Here is a 15563-nt window from a genome sequence, read left to right on the forward strand (position 1 = left end):
ATTCTGGGAGATTACAAAAAGGTAATCATTCCATGAGAGCCAGTATAGTGTTGTGGTTTGAGCATTGGATTACAACTATAGAGACTAGGATTTGATCGACTGACTGGGCCAGCTACTGTATGTGTGTTGTGTGCCTTCAAGTTGTTTCAGACTAAGGATGCTAAAACGAACCTATCATGGAAACCCACTGGATGACCCTTGGGCATGTCATACTCTCTCAGCTTCAGAGGAAGGCAAAGACAAACATATCTCTAAATAAATCTTGCCAAGAAAACCCTGTGATAGGGTCACATTAGGGTTACTGCAACTGAGATGACTTGAAGGCACACAACAACAGCAAATCATTCCAATATCTGATTACCTGTCTGAACTGAAGATAACTGCTTGCTGAGGCTCTACACACTCTAAACACTTACTTGAGAGCAAGTCCCACTGAACTCAAACAGATGTGTAAGGGACTACACTGCATGTCTTGGGTCACAAGAGGCTTTTTGTGTCATAATGCCCTCACAGTCAGAGACAGACTGATAGGATCTGCTGTAAGTCTGAAGTGTTATTACCAATTGCCATAGTTGTAAATTTCAGCAGAGATGGGATTATATTTTGCTCCTGCAAGGTAGTCTGCTAGCAAGCAAACAAATGACTCATTTATTCTTTAATAGTTCTTAAAAGTGAATGGGAACGATTAATTAAATCCATTAAAGAAATTAGCCAGTTAATAGTAATTGGAAATCTCCACTGTTTTTGCAATATGGCTTTTAGGAAACTTAAATCAAAACCACATGGGGATGAGGTAATGGATGATTTCTGGATCCACCCAAGGGCTCCTCTGTAGCTAACAGAAACAAAGGAATAATACCAGCAATAAACTATTGATTTTCATCTCTGTGATGCTATTAGCAAGGACAGTGCTTTTAACAGCATCAAAGCCATGATGTGATCCAAATCTTGCCAAGAAACCCCCCCAAGATAGGTTCGCCTTAGCATCATCATGCATCCGAAACAACTTGAAGGCACACAACACACATGCAGTAGCTGGCCCAGGCAGCAGATACTAATGGGTGGAGATCAGACTTCCCCACTCTCAACTGTCCCTAGGTATTCTTGATATGCTGACTGAGTGATAATGATTCTTACTTATGTCTTGCCTGGATGCTTAGTTGCCTTTTCCTAAATTGCATTTATAAGAAAAGCCCTAGATCCAGACGGAGCTAATGGCTCCCATGCCAGTGGGACAGTGAATCTGCTCTGGGGTTTGGTATGAATTTTAAGGACCTTTCCAAAACACTCAACCTAATCCAGCAGTAAGAGTCAGAACCTTGTATCATTGCTTTATAGTTCATATTTAAACCCAAAGCAGATCCACCATCCCATCAACATGGAAGTTATCAGTCACCTCTGGTAACTCCCCCTCCCCCCATTTCCCCCTAGCTTGCCATTTTTCTTACCAGAAAATGTTTTTGGACTTCTTCCAAATGTTTCTGAGATTTCTTTTGAGCCTTCATATCACACTGATTGTTCATCTTCCCTCCCTACCCCCACCCACCATACCATGTTATTAGATTCTCAATCTAATACCAGAGATTTCCCTGCCCTCAGGTTTACAATCTAAAAAAGACAAGACACAAAAGGAGAAGGGAAAGGCTGTAGGGAAGGGGGTGGTCAACCAGTGGTCATGCTGACTGTGGATTCTGATAGTTGAAGTCTAAAAAGGTAACTTTCCCAAGCCATGTGTGTGTGTGTACATATCTGTACATAATTCTAAAATGAATATAGTGCAATATGATTAGATATAAATAATACAACATGCCTGAAATAGTGTTGCCTCTCAGCACCGAAGCATGCACGTCATGGAAAGAAAGAAGGAAAGCATTTTATCTATTTTGGCATATTTTGTTCCTTAGGAAAATTCAACCTTTGCCATGGAGGCAAATGATCAGAGTCCTTCTCTGTTCTTTTTTCCCCCTCAAAAAATAAACTTGACAGGATGGCGAGCATAAAAGAGAAAACCTTGGATTGAAGGGCCTTCATAACACACAAACTGGGGTGGTCTCACTTCAGGTCCACCCGACCTAGGTCTGAAATAGATTCCAAGGTATATTACTGAAAGGGAACACTTGTGTTGTGCCCCAGATCAGGAAGGGGATATTGTACAGGACCTTTACTTTCCCCCCAAATTGTTGTTGTTATTGTTGTGTTATACATTTATATCCTGCCCTTTACCCAGTAGTGGGCTCAAGGCAGTGAACAGTAATAAAACCAGAATAGATTGAAAGCACTCTTAAGAAGGGTCTCAGAAGTCTGGGAGCATCCAGCAAGAAAGCCCTCTCTCTTGCACACATCAAACTTATTTGAGAAGGCAGTAGGACTCAGAAAAGAGCATTCCCCCAATGATCTTAATTGGGAGAATCTCATAGAGGGAGATACATTCCTTCAGACATCCTGCACTCAAACCATACTAGTTTCATACATTGGTTTGCTGTTGTTGTTGTGTGCCTTCAAGTCATTTTTTATTTATGGCATCTCTAAGGTGACCCTATCATGGGGTTTTCTTGGCAAGATTTGTTCAAAGGAGGTTTGTCTTTGCCTTCTACGGAAGCTGAGAGCATGTGACTTGCCCAAGGTCACCCAGTGGGCTTCATGGCTGAATGGGAAATTGAACCCTCTTCTCCAGAGTTATAGTCCAACACTCAAACCACTACACCACAATACAAAATTGTATTGTCAAAAATAGGGTGATGCTCTTGTTTTCCTTCTGTTGTTGCATAGGAGATGTGTCCACTAGGACTCAGCTGAAAGAAACATCATGCTCACCTGCTATAAAACCACAGACATACAACATTTTTCTGTGTTGTGGATTTTTTTTAGCCACTATACACAAAGCCAAGGTATTTGTCCAAGGAACATCTGAAAACAATTGCATTCCCAACTGCTGCAAAGCACCATTTGTTCTGTCCCCTTTCCTGGCCATTTTTTTACCTCACAATGATACCCAAAGCCATATTAGAATGAGGACGTTTCCTACCCTCACTCAGGCATTATGCTATGAGAAAAATGGAAAAATAGATATCAAGTAGCACTAGGTAGCACAGTAGCTATATTTGCCAGGACCACGAAGCAGTAAGAAAAAGAAAATAAAGGGGGGGGGGGGGAGGAAATTTTTCCAAAGCTTTTACCCTCTAATATGCCCCCTTTAAATCCAGTTTTCCATGGACTATTCAATGGGTGCTTTTTCTGTTGCTGTGCAAACTAGTTCCCACTCCTGTCCCCATCTCCATCCCCAAGCCATTTTTTATTACACCACAAGGATCTGTTAAAATAAAATTTTAAAAACCTTTTAATAATTTCATCAGTGCCCCACACAATGTAGATTTATATATTATATAATTATCTAGGAACAGGCTCTACGTCACCACTAATGACAAGGCACAATTTTCATATTCTGCTGCCCTGCATTTTCAGAATTGTTTTTAAAGGAATTGCATATTTTACTTTGACAAAAGAGTAGAATAGCAATGATCTAGGTCCAGTTTTCAGTGCCAGCTGGAGTAAACCCATTAAATCAAGAGGAACTTAGGAAGTCAATACTTATGTAAGTTGCACTGATTTAATAGGTTTACTGAGACTAACAATTAAATTTAGGACAACTTGTCCCGCTTTGCTACAGACCAACAGTTTGAAAGGCTGTCAGTATCTGATGATTGGCTGAGTAAGATCACAAGACATTAGGTCACAGTTTTCCTACTATAGTGAGATGCACTGTGTTTCAGTTCAAATAATTGTACAGCATGGTATAGTGGTTTGAGCATTGAATTGCCACTCTGGAGACTATGATTTGATTCTCCACTCAGCCATGGAAAACCACTGGGCAATCTTGGGTGAATCACACAATCTCAGCCCCAGAAAACACTGTGATAGGTTTGTCTTAGTCAGAAATGACTTGAAGGTACACAACAAGAAAATTATTTCTAAAGTTGAAGACACACACACACACACACACACACACACACACATGTTAACATACCAGTAGGCAAATCTCATGCAGATCTGTGCCTTTTCCTTCAAGGACACAGATCCTCCTCCTCCTCCTCTTCTTCATCCAACAATGTATAAAGGAATACTTATATCCCTTGTGTGCACATTGTATGTGTACTGTATACGTGCACTACCTTAAAGAAAAAGCCAAATACAAAAACACCTACTACCATTACCTTATATTTAGTGTAGTATACTACAGTCTTCCTCAAATTGTTGCCCTCAAGATATTAGATATCAAGATATATCATCTGCCTTATACCTTAGCCTGCATGAGAAGTGGTTGAGGAGAATAGGAGTACCATTCCAGACTTGGGGCTTGCTGTTTTTATTGTTGTATATTGTATTCACTTTGTTGTTACCCACCTCGATCCTCAAAGTGGAAGAGGTGGAATATAAATAAATATTTATTATTATTATTTCTGCTGGAAGCCAGGATTTGGAAGAGTTTGGACTTTTTCACACGGAAGAATGCAGGACCATTCCGAAAGAAGGAGAAAGTTGGGCCAGTTTGAAAATGCACGTACTTACGTGCTAGCTCATCACACACAGGATCAGAACAGCATTCTTACGAAAGAGAACGCAGTGCCAATACCAGATTAGTTTTCTCTCATGAATTAACATGTTTGCGCCTGCGCAGGGAGGAAAGGATGGCAAATCAAAGCAAAGGATCATGGTGATTGCAGTCTGTTTCTAGCAGCTCTTGTCAAAGCTGTCACGTTGTTGATGTGTGCCTTCAAGTCATTTTAGACTTATGCCAGACCCTGTCATGGGGTTCTGAGGGCAAGATTTCTTCAGAGGGGGTTTGCCTTCACTCCTCCCCTTTGACTTGCCCCCTTTCGATCTCCTTGCCCTGGCCCCACTGCCCTCCTCCTCCTCCTCTTCCTCCTCTTCTTCCTTACCCTCTGGAGCTCAAAGGATCTTGGAAACTAGTGTTTCTACCAAAGGCAATCCCATGGCGATTGAGGCATGCATTCCACACAGGTAAATGTGAATTGACTGCGATTTTGGTGGGGAAAAGGATTTGTAAATTCGATAGTTTACCAAATTAAACTATTTTGGGGATGGCTCCTCATTGGGTTGGGATGGATGCTGCATTGCTCACAACATCGTTTGATAATCTCACATGAATTAAAGTTAAACCCCATGATTTATCTTCATTAACCATGGGATAAACTTCCAATTTCTCCAGTGTGATAAAGTGCTTTGACTTACTGTAATGCAAGAGCAGAAACATCAAGCATTTTTAGCATGTGGAGGTATTCTCTGCTCCTTTCAGGCAGTATCTACAGCAGTGATGGAGAACCTTTTAAGGACCAAGTGTCCAAACCAAAAGGCCTTCTGGCACCAGGTGTTGCCCAATGCCAGGGGTGGCACGTCTGGGGGGGGGGGAATGGGACTTCTACCCTCTGGGGACAGGACCTCTGCCCTCTGGGGTCAAAACTTCTAGGGTGTGACTTCTTCCCCTGCTCTCCTGGGCCTTCAGCAGTTTCTCTGGAGACAGCTGAAGGCCTGGGATGGCTGGGAAGGAGGAGGAACAGGCACACACCTGTTCCTCCTCCTCCCCGCCCTCCACATGCCATGAAAAATGGCTTTGTGTGCCATCTCTGGCACACGTGCCATAGGTTCACCACTAAAGATCTACAATCAGCTCTCGGTATCCATGGATTTTTTATGCACAGATTCCAGCATCCATGGTTTGAAAATACTTTAAATATATATAAATTTCAAAAACAAAGCTTGATTTTGCTGTTTTATATAAGGAACACCATCTTACTATGCCATTGTATATAATGGAACTGGTATCCATGGGGGCTCCTGGCACTAAAGGCCAGAGGATACCAAGGGTCCACTGCACATTGTTGGTATGTATCATAGTAATATCAGGTGCAATATTTACTATCTGTGTTGTTTCCAGGATGTTTGTTTTCCTGACATCTTCTCTTTTCCTGTACTCCACTATTGTACATCTAATGCACATCCTGCACTTCACCCTGCCACTTGGTCCAAATACCCCCTGAATTATCCCAGGCTAACTGAATTGCCTCTTATGATGTGGGGTACACTCTGCGTGCCTGCTATTGTAGGCTGGCCTTTCATTGTGAGGCCACAGGGGAGTCAAATCATGGAATCTGACAGCACAGCACAAGTATATGAGGATCAAATTATAAATGATCTTAAGTTCATCTTTCATATCACATGTAGGTTTGTTTGGTTTTTTAAAAGCTGTAAATAGGATAAATAGGACCATGAGAGTGAGTGTGGTGTAGTGGTTTGAGTGTTGGACTACAGCTGTGGAGGTCAAGGTTTTATCCACCACTCAGTCATGAAAACCCATTAACCTTGAGTGAGTCACACGTTCTCAGCCCCAGAAAACCCCACAATAGGTTTTCCTTAGGAAAATGACTTCAAGGCACACAACAAGAACAACAACAACAATGGAGAAGGAATAATCATGGAAGGGGAAGGAAGGTGAATACTCCCTCACACCCCACTATGGTCCTGAGGAAATAATCTCCACCAAAATTGGTTTTTGCTTCTAGGGAAAAGCCCCCATTGGTTCCCATGCCTATAAAGTGGGGGTGGACAACTGAACCAGATCAAGGGGTACTTTTCTGTCCTCTGGGGGTCCCACAAATGGCCAAAAAAAAATTCCAAAAACAAATAATAGATTGGTTTTGAAAACCAGGTATTTTTAAAATGTTTAACAATGCAGGGGTGCCTTGCAAACTATTTAAAAGCTGAATTCACTTTTTGGGAGGCTTCCAGGATGGAGAATTCACTCCTTTGGGGGATGGAATGGGCAGAATAGGGTTTAGAAATAGAACTGGGAAAGTCAGATGTAGCCTCAGAAATGTATCCCCCTCTCCACTATAAAGCCTTTTTTGCTCTAAAGTGGAGAGTGCTGAAATTTAATTTTCATTTCAAATTAACCATGCAAGGGAGAAGAGGAAACCCCACCACCTCTTAAATTGCTGCTAGTCATATTCAGTTGCCCCCCCACACACACACACAAATAAAATTATCTTTGTCAAGAATCTTGCCTATCTGTATGTTCTAGCACCAGCGAGACGTTTCATCTTTTCTTGTGCAACCAACCTAGGTAATGCCTCAGCAGGGGAGTCAGACAGTTGTGTGACAGGGTTAACAAACTATGGAAATGCACAAACCAAGCATTCACCAAATACCAATTCTTGTTTTGGATTTTTAAAGATTCTGTACAGAAGCAGCACCAGGATTTCACAATGGATAGATGTCTCTATCCAACTGGGCAGCATCTCTGTCTCTCAAGATTTAGAGTCAGGCTAAAACATCTTGTTTCTTAGAACAAAGGATAAAATGAACATTCCCACACATTTGGCATATAGCAGTTGATCAAAGTGATAATGGAGCCTTATGCCAACAATGGAGATATAAAGCAGCTATAAAATTTAAAATGCAGGCCCTCACCAGGGCAGCTTTTTTTAAAGCAATATCTCCATGAACAGTCCAACAGTGCAGGCATTTATGCTGATTGAAAACAAATTATAGTAGTTTTCAAGTCTCCCAGGAACAAATCTTTTCTAAAGCCAATGGATCTTGTCAACTGAAGACTCAGGCCTGGTACTAACGGGCGCTTTGTGGCATGGTGGAGGCGATTTTAGGGTTCGGGAGTGCGTAGCAACCACACGCTCCCGAACCCTAATATGCATGGGGGCAGCATCTTGACACAGCGATCCAGGGGAGAAAGGGATGGCCTCTGGCAAGCCCTTTCTTCTAATCTGTACTTGGCCTAAATCACCCTTAAATCTCTGGGATTACAACACAGGTTGGGTGTAAAAATGCATTGTTGTTGGCAAAATCAATTTCCTCTTCTCATACTGTGGAAATTGTTGATAAATTTAGGCGATTGCTACATGCGGCTTTTAAACTGCAATTAGACCTGGAAAATAGCAACTTTGGCAATACTTACTGCATGATAACGCCTCTGATTCATAGTTGTTGTGTTTCCCAAGCATAGTTAGGACATCCCTTTTTAGTGACGGGGAAAAGCCATCAATGACCTCCCAATTGCACTAGTCCCCAGGTACAAAACGTTGCTGCCAAGGCAGTAGCGATATTAGGAACCACATGGTGTCAAAAAGTCCTCTCCTCATCCTCAGTCTCTCCTCTCCCTCACTATTCCCAAACAGGCGATTGCCTTGATTTCCCCCCCTATTTCTTGTTTTTTTGTTTTTTTAAAAAAACTTCAATCACAGTAGCAGAGCAGTATCTCCATGGACATTGTGTGGAAAAGTTAACATAAATAAAAATAAAATAAAAAACTCAAAAGGCATGCTGGCAAAGTGTAGGGAGGTGGGGCTAAAGGGAAGTCAGGAAGACAGCACAATGGCAGCAGCAATCTCAGACACACTATTGTGAAGATGTGTAGTAATGGCTATTATACAGATATAATTCCATTTTCATTGGCAAGCATGACTGTGACGAGAATGGGGCTCATACAATAATGTCCTTAGAGTGAACAGAGGAATCCAAAGGAAATGGCAGATAATGCCATAGGCCTTGTTTATGAAATTGTCCTGGGGCTTTAATCCCCATGAGCCTTGGCTCCATTACACTGATGAAAGGAGTGCATCTTCTGCCACATCTGAAAACAGCAAGGACAGGTGACCCAATACCCACAGGTTAATTCTCTTTAACTTCCCTATTCCTCCAGAACTGAGGCTACTATCTGACTTTGCCTAACAGTAGGGCCAGTCTTGTCAAAGATGACTTGATGAGTTCTTCATCAAGGCTTATACATGTGGAGGTTCTCAATTCCATCTGGTACACACTGTAGCACTCAGCCAGAAATGTCATGGGGGAAAGGCAGGTATCTCCCTTCATCCACCTTCAATGGCAGAAAACTAGACATGGCAATTGCTTTGTCTTATGCCATTCCTTGTCAGGCATGGGGACCAGCTTAGGCTGACATGGCATTCATAGCAGCATGGTGGACCACTTTATACATTGCAAGGATCTGAAAATGTCTTATTTCCAAGCTGCTGAGCATTAAACCAAGGGGAAAGTTGCACATCTCTCATTGGGATATGCATCAATTGTATCTGGATTGGCTGTGCATGTTGTGCTGGGAAGCGCAGAGCAAAACAGTTCAAACAGATATGCACTACAAATATAAACTTGCTTTTGAACCAATTTTGACTCAGTGTAATGGACATCATTTCCCTCAAAGGGTCCTGGCAAGTGTCCTTTTGTAAAGGCACTGGAATTAAAGAGGGATTGCTTGTTACAGATATAGTTTCCAGAATTCCTTGGGGGGCGAAAAACAGGAGTTAATTCAGGTTGAAACCAGTTTGCATGTGTTTGCATGTTTGAATGATTTTAAAACAAGGATTCCAGTCAGAAATGTTCCCTATGCTTGGATCTTATAGGAAGCCAGATTTCAGAAGGTATTTCTGCTAGCACTTTGGGTCAGGGTGGTCTATGTTTGAACCAACCTGAGTGAGCTTCACTTTGCCCTAAGTCTTTGCTGGCAACCTGGCCTTGAAGCCCTCAGCCAGAGGTTTTAGCTACTTAGGGTTTTATTGTTTGTTTGTTTTTGTTGTGGGCCTTCAAGTCATTTCCAACTTATGGAGACCCTAAGGCAAACCTATCTTAGCAAGTTTCATCAGAGGGGGTTTGCCATTGCCATCTCCTGAGGCTGAGATTGTGTGACTTGCCCAAGGTCATTTAGTGGTTGTCAATAGCCAAGCTGAGATTTGAACTGGATCTCCCAGTAAGAGAGCTAGTGTAGTGTAGAGGTTTGAGTGTTGGACTATGACTCTGGAGACCAGAGTTTGAATCCTAGCTTGGCCATGTAAACCCATTGGGAGTCCTTTGGTGAGTCACACTCTCTCAGTCTCAGAGGATGGCAAGGGCAAACTGCTTCGGAAAAAATTTGTCAAGAAAACACCATGATAGGTTTGCCTTAGGGTCACCATAAGTCAGAAACGACTTGAAAGCACACAGCAACAACAACAACTCCCAGTGGCCTAGTCCAACGTTCAGATCATGCTGGCTCTTTTCCTTAGGATTTACAGGTTCAGAAAGCAAAGTCATGACAAAAAGAAAAGGAAATCAACTGGAACTGGGCATGCAATGCCATTTGTGTTAAACTAAAAATAAGGGAGTGAACTGCTAGGAGGAAGAGGAGGAGGAAGAGACCACAACATTTCACCAAAGCAGTTCTTGGAAGTCTTAACAAAACTCTGAATGAGGGCAGACAGACCCACTCTCCTGCTCAGCTTTCACAAGCAAAACATTTGGGTACCCAGTGATATAACCCAAATGCAAAGAGAGGGGATCACCCAGGGGAGGGCTGTCTCTTAAACTCACCCCTTCCAGCCAAATCCCTCTCTTTCCCATCCAGGCTGAGAAGGCAGAGCCAGCAGCATGTTGCCTGAGGTATCCAGGTACAGTGGGCGAAGGTGGTCTCATTGAGAGTGGCAGGAAGAAGAAGAAGAAAACACCCTTCAGTACCTGGGGCTGCTGCTGCAGAGAACCACCTTAAAAGTGGGAGCTGTCAGGCTGAGCAGAGGAAGCCCTTCCGACCAAGGGAGAGACAAACAGCAGCTGCCAGCAAAAGGCAAGCTGCATCTACAACAACAGCACAGCAAGCAGCCTTAAAGGAGGAGGAGGAGGAGGAGGAAGGGGGCAGAGAAAGACTTCTCCAAAGCAGTCTTTTTTTGATTCCCTCTTGCTGCTTGCTTGCTTGCCTTTTCTGACACCCAAAAGAGCCAGCCACAGCTACCGCCTCCTGGATTACAAGGGCCAAGGCTACACAGATGGCAGGCTGGGGCAGGCACTGCCATCTGCTCCCTTCCCTGCCCAAGTAGAAGAGAAGGGAAAAGATTGAGCAAGGAGCTCTGCCAAGGTAAGACTGGGAGGAGAAGGGGTGGTGGAAAACTCATCTCTCCCCCCCCCCCATCTTGATCCCCCCTAAAGCATTGCAGCTAAAGGGGATCTGCCAGGGTGTTTTGGGTCCCTTTTGCTTGTTGGCTTCCCAGCTGCTGCATGTTTCTTTTGGGCTAGTGCTGCAGACACACTGCTCTGCCTGGTTCGTGTTTGTAATAGCCCTGGAAGGAGGATCTAGAAGACTGCAGCACAGGGTCTCTTTGGAGATTTCCTTTTTGCATTGATGCTCAATCCGGTCTACTATGGCTGTGTCCGAACTGCAGGAATGATCCGGTTTCGTGCCACTTTCACTGCCATGGCTCCATGAGATAGAATTCTGAGCATTGTCGTTGGTTGTGGCCACCGAATTCCATCGCATGGAGCCATGGCAGTGAAAGTGGCATCAAACCGGATCATTCCTGCAGTGCGGATGCAGTCATGACACTAGGGACACTGCTGCCATTGAGATAAATATATGTTTCCCACTTAGGAAGAAAGAAGGACCTTTCCCCTGAGCTGTTGTGACAAAAATTAGAGGGGAAAGGAGTAGACTAAATAACAATAACAATAACAACAATAATAGCCCCTTGAAGGACCTTGCTTTCCAGAGACTTGGAAGTTTAGGGCATCTTCTGATCTAGGGAGATAATCGTCGGGGGGGGGGGGTCCTTTCCCTGCAGTTTCTCTCTCTGCGTAGAAAACAGGATCTCACTCTTTAACCAGCGATGTCCCAAAGCTGTCATCTACTCCAGCTAAAGTTTTTTTCCCCTTTCCTTTTCCTTGCTGCTGTTTTGCAAGGCAAGAAGCGGGAGGATTGCAACCTGGGTGAAATATCCATTTGGTTAGTGGAAAGCAGGGTTTTGGAAATCCATAGTCCAGGGGATCATTTATGGGACAGACTGAGTCTGGGTTGCTTGGAAGAATATGACAGGATCCTTCTGGCGATCCTCTCTTGAGGCATTTGTACTGAGGGATGTCTGTCACAGACAGATGCAGAACCAAGGAATAAAGGCCGATGGGTTGCACAAGTCTCATGCTCTTCAAAATGCATCAGGTGTGTATTTAATATAGAATCATAGAATAGTAGAGTTGGAAGAGACCACAAGGGCCATCCAGCCCAACCCCATTCTGCCATGCAGGAAATCCAAATCAAAGCATCCCCGACAGATGGTCATCCAGCCTCCGTTTGAAGACCTCCAAGGAAGGAGACTCCACTCCACTCCGAGGGAGTTTGTTCCACTGTCGAACAGCCCTTACTGTCAGGAAGTTCCTCCTAATGTTGAGGTGCCAATTCACTAGTGAAACCACCAAGGGGGAAATTTATGTGCTGCATTATTATATGTGGTTGTCAAGACAAATAGATCTGTTGATGGTGGTGGCAGTGGCGGTGTGTTTTCAAGTCAACTTAGACTTATGGCAACCCTGTAGGGTTTTCTTGGCAAGATTTATTTAGATGAGGCTTGCCGTTGCCTTCCTATTTAAGGAGTTGCCTATAAATACTCTTTAGGTTTCTATGGCTGAGCAGGATTTGAACTCAGATTCTGGGAGACCAGGACTCTTGCCCCTCACATCATCCCTTACCTACTAAGTTCAGCATGTTCCTTCATCATCTCCCCCTGTTCATGACTTTATAGTCATAGCTGGACTCATTTCTCACTACTTTGTGATAAACATGTGTTGAATTGTAGGCTCAGCACATCACTTAAACCATGTATGGACAACTGAAGCCTTCCAATGTTTTTAGACTTGTTTGTTTGTTGCATGCCTTCAAGCCAATTTTGACTTATGACAACTCAAAGGTGAACTTACTACAGGGTCTTCTTGGCCAGATTTGTTCTGAGGGGACTTGGCATTCCTTTCCTCTGAGGCTGAAGGAGTGTGATTTACCAAAGATCATGCAGTGGGTTTCCATGGCTGAAGGGGGATTTGAAATTAGATAATAATAATAATAATAATAATAATAGCAGCAGCATCAACAACAACCCTGGTCTCCCAGAATCCTAGTCCAGCACACAAACCATTACACCATGCTGGCTCTCATTTTTTACTACAACCCCCATGATTCCTTACCTCTAGCTATAGACTCTAGGGCTGATGTGAATTATAGGTCAAAAACATCTGTAGGCTGTAAGCAACCATACTACTATTTATGGTATGCTCTACCTGCATCCATTCAATATATCGTCTCTCTGACCAGGGTCCAAAACACACCGCAGAAACAACCCATTTTGAGATTGATGTAACTGCTCTGGCTCAGTGCTAAGGAATCCTGAGAACTGTAGTTTATTGTGGCACCAGAGCTCTCTGATAGAAAAGGCTAAATGTCTTACAAAGCTACAATTCCCTAACATTGAGCCAGGACAGTTAAAGCAGCCTCAAACTGCAGTGTGTTTTGGATCCAGTTCTTGTGAAATCAGTCATAAACCTCAAATGATCCACCTAGGAGCTTACACTATTGAGCTTAAGCCAATGATTTTATGGCAAATATTGGCAGATACTTAAATTTTGAAGAATGCCCCGTGCTGATAAAAAGAAGCCATCTGATACGACATACCGTATATACTCGACTATAAGTCGTCCTCATGTATAAGCCAAGGGCAGGTTTTGGGGCCAAAATTATAGATTTCATGGATAAGTTAAGGGTAAACCCTAGGGGCATGTATCAAAATATCTAAAGGGTAAAGCAAAGGAAAGCAATGCCAAAGAACTTACAAAATTCCAGCAGACATAAATGTTTGAGTTGACACTAAAGGTTGGATGGATGAGAAAACAGAAAGGAATCAATTCTTCCAGGACAGATTATGCTCTTGCCTTTCACCAGGGGATTGTTTCCTTTTTTATAAGAGTTAAAGTACAGGATTTACATTGACCCATGGATAAGTTGAGCCAGGTTTTTGAGGTCAATTTTTTGACTAAAATTTCTAGTCTTATACATGAGTATATACAGTATACTGAGTTGATTAGTTCATTTGCTCCACTGTTGTATACTCTGGCCAACAGTGTTCCTGGTAGGCAAAGGGTGTTTCTGGTTCTTCTAATGCGCTACCTGAAATGCTTTAGATTAAGGAGAGATATTGCAGACCTTCAGTATCTAAAACATAGGTTGTTTTACCTGCTATGGCCCCTCAGAGTGACTGAGAAACTCTGTCCTTCTAGAGTCAGGAATTGCTAAACAGTGCCACATCAAGGGCTTTCAGGAATTATCTCACCCCAACATGTTGTACTACTGAATTCTTTCTAGATATGGCACAACCCAGCCTGAGTTCAGGAGGCATGTGTTTTTGCCTGGCTAGGGAGAAGCCACAAACAGAAAGCAAATTGAATAGTGACCTGTGTTGATCTCCCCAGGTGGCTGTTATATTGGCAATCTGTTTTGAGGAAAGCATTCACTGATGTGAGGCAATGGGCAATTTTAAATGCACATATCCAACAAAACGAACAGAACCAAAATGCACTTGGTATGTTGAAAGGAAATAGCGATGTTTATTTCAGAAACTGTGGCGTGTGATCACCCTGCCTGGAACCCAAAAATTAAGCAAACTGTTGTTAGTCCCAATTTTTGTTGGGACTGTCTTGAAGTATCACAACTGGCCATAACCTTATAGGCTAATGTCTTTGGCCAAAATTGCAGCATTTAAAATCCAATAGGTTTCCATAAGGGAGTTAAGCCTGGGCTTAACCATGTTACAAACTAGTGAGACTTATGGGTCTCAGGGGAGAGTGAGTTCCAATCTTTGCTTGGGCTGACTGGGGATGGTAGGAGGCGCAATCCAACACATCTGGTGGGCACCAGATTGGGTAAAGCTGGGTACAGGATGGCAGGGGAGCCTTAAAAGATGTTTAACACTTCTGTGAAGTCAAAGGCTTTCACGGCCGGCATCCATAGTTTTTTATGATTTTTTTTTTTTTGGGGGGGGGTTACATGGCAAAACGTCAGGAATAATGTCTTCCAGGACATGGCCACATTTACCACTTCTATTAACTCTTTTATGAGGGTGTTAAAAGGACAGCAGGTGTCTTACAAGAGTATCAAGTGACCTCAGAAGTCATAATGATCATAATTAAATAGCGTTTATAATATCACACGAGTGCTTTAAAGTCATTATCCCATTAATACCATTATTACATTATTTCCGTAACTAGGTTGTTGTGTGAGTCATTCCCATTTTTCAGATGAGGTAGTGAGGCTATCAGAGGCTTTCCAAGACATCCAGCATTCATGGCCAAGCAAAGATTGGAACTCACATCCCCCCTTATCCACCTTTCAAATCACTGACTTTCAGGTGCAGCAGCAGCAATTTGTATTCTTGTGTTATTATATTCTTAGCATTGTTGTGTAATTTCCAAAGCAGGAAGAGACAACCTGATGCCCTCAGGATCTTTTGGATTACAAATCTCATAAATCACAGCCAGCATGGCCACAAATTGTGGGAACTGTAGTATAAAGCATCTGGAGAACATCAAGTTGCTTTCCTAGTTTGGGAGGCTCTTGTATTGAGAAAACACTGAAATAATAATAATAATAAATTTTTTTATTTATATACCACTTTTCCAAAAGATCAAAGCGGTTTACACAGAATTAAAACCAGTTACAAACACATCATAAAAATAGATAA

General features: G+C 42.7%; 2 protein-coding genes across 4 annotated transcripts in view; one reads left to right on the plus strand and one right to left on the minus strand.

Moving 5' to 3' along the window:
- The window catches only part of LOC149318317 (uncharacterized), a 98737-nt gene extending 88099 nt beyond the window's left edge, over positions 1-10638 (minus strand). Inside the window, exon 1 of one of the 2 annotated variants that reach the window (XR_016280019.1) lies at positions 10390-10471. Coding sequence is in view for 1 of the 2 variants with exons in the window: in XM_089509409.1 (XP_089365535.1) it covers positions 10390-10491 (102 nt within the window). In the remaining variant the exon portion in view is untranslated. Of the gene's footprint in view, positions 1-10389 lie in introns of both variants that reach the window. The other variant, XM_089509409.1, reaches the window with a different exon arrangement.
- Positions 10639-10718: 80 nt separating this feature from the next.
- The window catches only part of LOC149318320 (diacylglycerol kinase beta-like), a 181931-nt gene continuing 177086 nt past the window's right edge, over positions 10719-15563 (plus strand). For both annotated transcript variants that reach the window (XM_089509406.1, XM_089509407.1), the window contains exon 1: positions 10719-10927. The gene's annotated coding sequence lies outside the window, so the exon portion shown is untranslated. The remainder of the gene's footprint in view (positions 10928-15563) is intronic.

This window comes from Sceloporus occidentalis, unplaced genomic scaffold (assembly GCF_023333645.1).
Source record: "Sceloporus occidentalis isolate IW3139 unplaced genomic scaffold, rSceOcc1.0.p SCAF_2, whole genome shotgun sequence".
In the NCBI taxonomy this organism is placed as follows: domain Eukaryota; kingdom Metazoa; phylum Chordata; class Lepidosauria; order Squamata; family Phrynosomatidae; genus Sceloporus; species Sceloporus occidentalis.